This window comes from Brachyhypopomus gauderio, chromosome 7, assembly GCF_052324685.1.
Source record: "Brachyhypopomus gauderio isolate BG-103 chromosome 7, BGAUD_0.2, whole genome shotgun sequence".
Classification (NCBI taxonomy): Eukaryota; Metazoa; Chordata; class Actinopteri; order Gymnotiformes; family Hypopomidae; genus Brachyhypopomus; species Brachyhypopomus gauderio.
Genome location: NC_135217.1, coordinates 22,375,484 through 22,376,976, shown reverse-complemented (window position 1 = coordinate 22,376,976; position 1,493 = coordinate 22,375,484). Strand labels below are relative to the sequence as shown.

General features: G+C 39.1%; 1 protein-coding gene across 1 annotated transcript in view; it reads right to left on the bottom strand.

The window, feature by feature from the left end:
* LOC143519761 (uncharacterized) overlaps positions 1 to 583 on the bottom strand; it is a 3,922-nt gene extending 3,339 nt beyond the window's left edge. The window contains exon 1 of the mRNA XM_077013509.1: positions 313 to 583. Within this exon, the coding sequence (XP_076869624.1) occupies positions 313 to 583 (271 nt within the window). The remainder of the gene's footprint in view (positions 1 to 312) is intronic.
* Between the last annotated feature and the right edge of the window lie 910 nt (positions 584 to 1,493).

Here is a 1,493-nt window from a genome sequence, read left to right as displayed (position 1 = left end):
ACGAGATTCAACTTCCCACATTCGCACGCCCACAAAGGACAACGTGCTATTTAAAAAATCGCTTCGATACATTTTAAGAAACTACTAGAACAGTCTTTTTAAAATGTGTAGGCGACCCCATGACTATTACATGATTACTGTCTGTTTTATGTTTTAAGTAGCGATGCTCTGGTCAGACAAATATGCTGTTGATATTTGTTCAGCCATGTGTTTTTGTTTGTTTGTTTTTCAAAACATATAAATGGCTTAATTAGGTTATTAAATTACCAATGTTCGGGTAAAATGTAAAAGCTAAATATGTATATATCTCACCGGTTTTGGATCGCCGTCTGTGCTGGAGATGGGTGCAGTGTGAGTAAAAGCGCTGGTTTAAATGCACAGGGAAGCCCAGAGAAAAGTCCGTAGGTGTCCACCGCGCGAGCGAGGATTCCCCCGAGCTCAGTGTCGGTTTCCTCGTGCAGGGAATCCCGCAGCTGCGCGTGGGGATGGAGAAACGCACGTGTGTTTCCACGATGGCGGAGCGCACGGGGGCGTGTGCTCTGAGAAAAGGGTCTACCGCATTTTCACATTCCGCGCGGCACATGCCGGTAATTGCTCACAGTATGCTATCTGCTATCGGTAACAGGCAGTGAAACATTTCAAACATTTTGAAATAATATTAAGTCTACCTTTAGTGATCAAATTTAGAAACCTCTTATGTGGTGTGTGTGTGTGTGTGTGTGTGTGTGTGTGTGTGTGGGTGTGTGTGCTTATGTGAGTGTTTTAAATGTTTTAGCCTATTAGTGGAGTGTCTCAATTACTCAGTTGCTGGTACAAGGTGGAAATATGAATTTGTAGTTATACAGCTGTTCAGACTGGAGGTTTGACTGAATGGTGTCTGTCCATTGTTGTCTGTTTATAGATAGATAGACGGACGGATGAACAGACAGACGGACAGACAGACTTCTTCACCCCAGCTGCAAATATTGACCATAATTATTAAATAAAGCCTCAATAAACAGTCCAGACGTATATGTGAATGCTGTTAATTCATGTATTTTGGGCAGATATTTATTTAAAAGGGTCTTCAGAAAGTTCCTAATACACATCTCCCACAAAGTCTTAATGCCCACACACTCTAAATCTTACTGATCAGTGGTGTTTCTAATCTGATGAGATATGAAAGTAAGAATGACTGTTCCAGTAAGTCACGATGTGTCAGAGGTTAAGGTTACTTAAACTCACTTAACATTACGCGACACATTAACAACAATACATACTGACATTAAGGATTGTGGAGATTTTAAAAGAAAATATCAAACAAACTAACATGTGGTAATGGCATTTTAATGATTATTATTATTATTAATTGTGCCTTTAAAGAACATGATGTAGTTCTCACACATTTTTTTAGATAATAAATATTTTTAATTAGTATCTATAGGAAAAGAGCTTTGCACAAAAAGTCCACAGGTTCACACATATACTCGTTAAAACACTCTCACACACATACA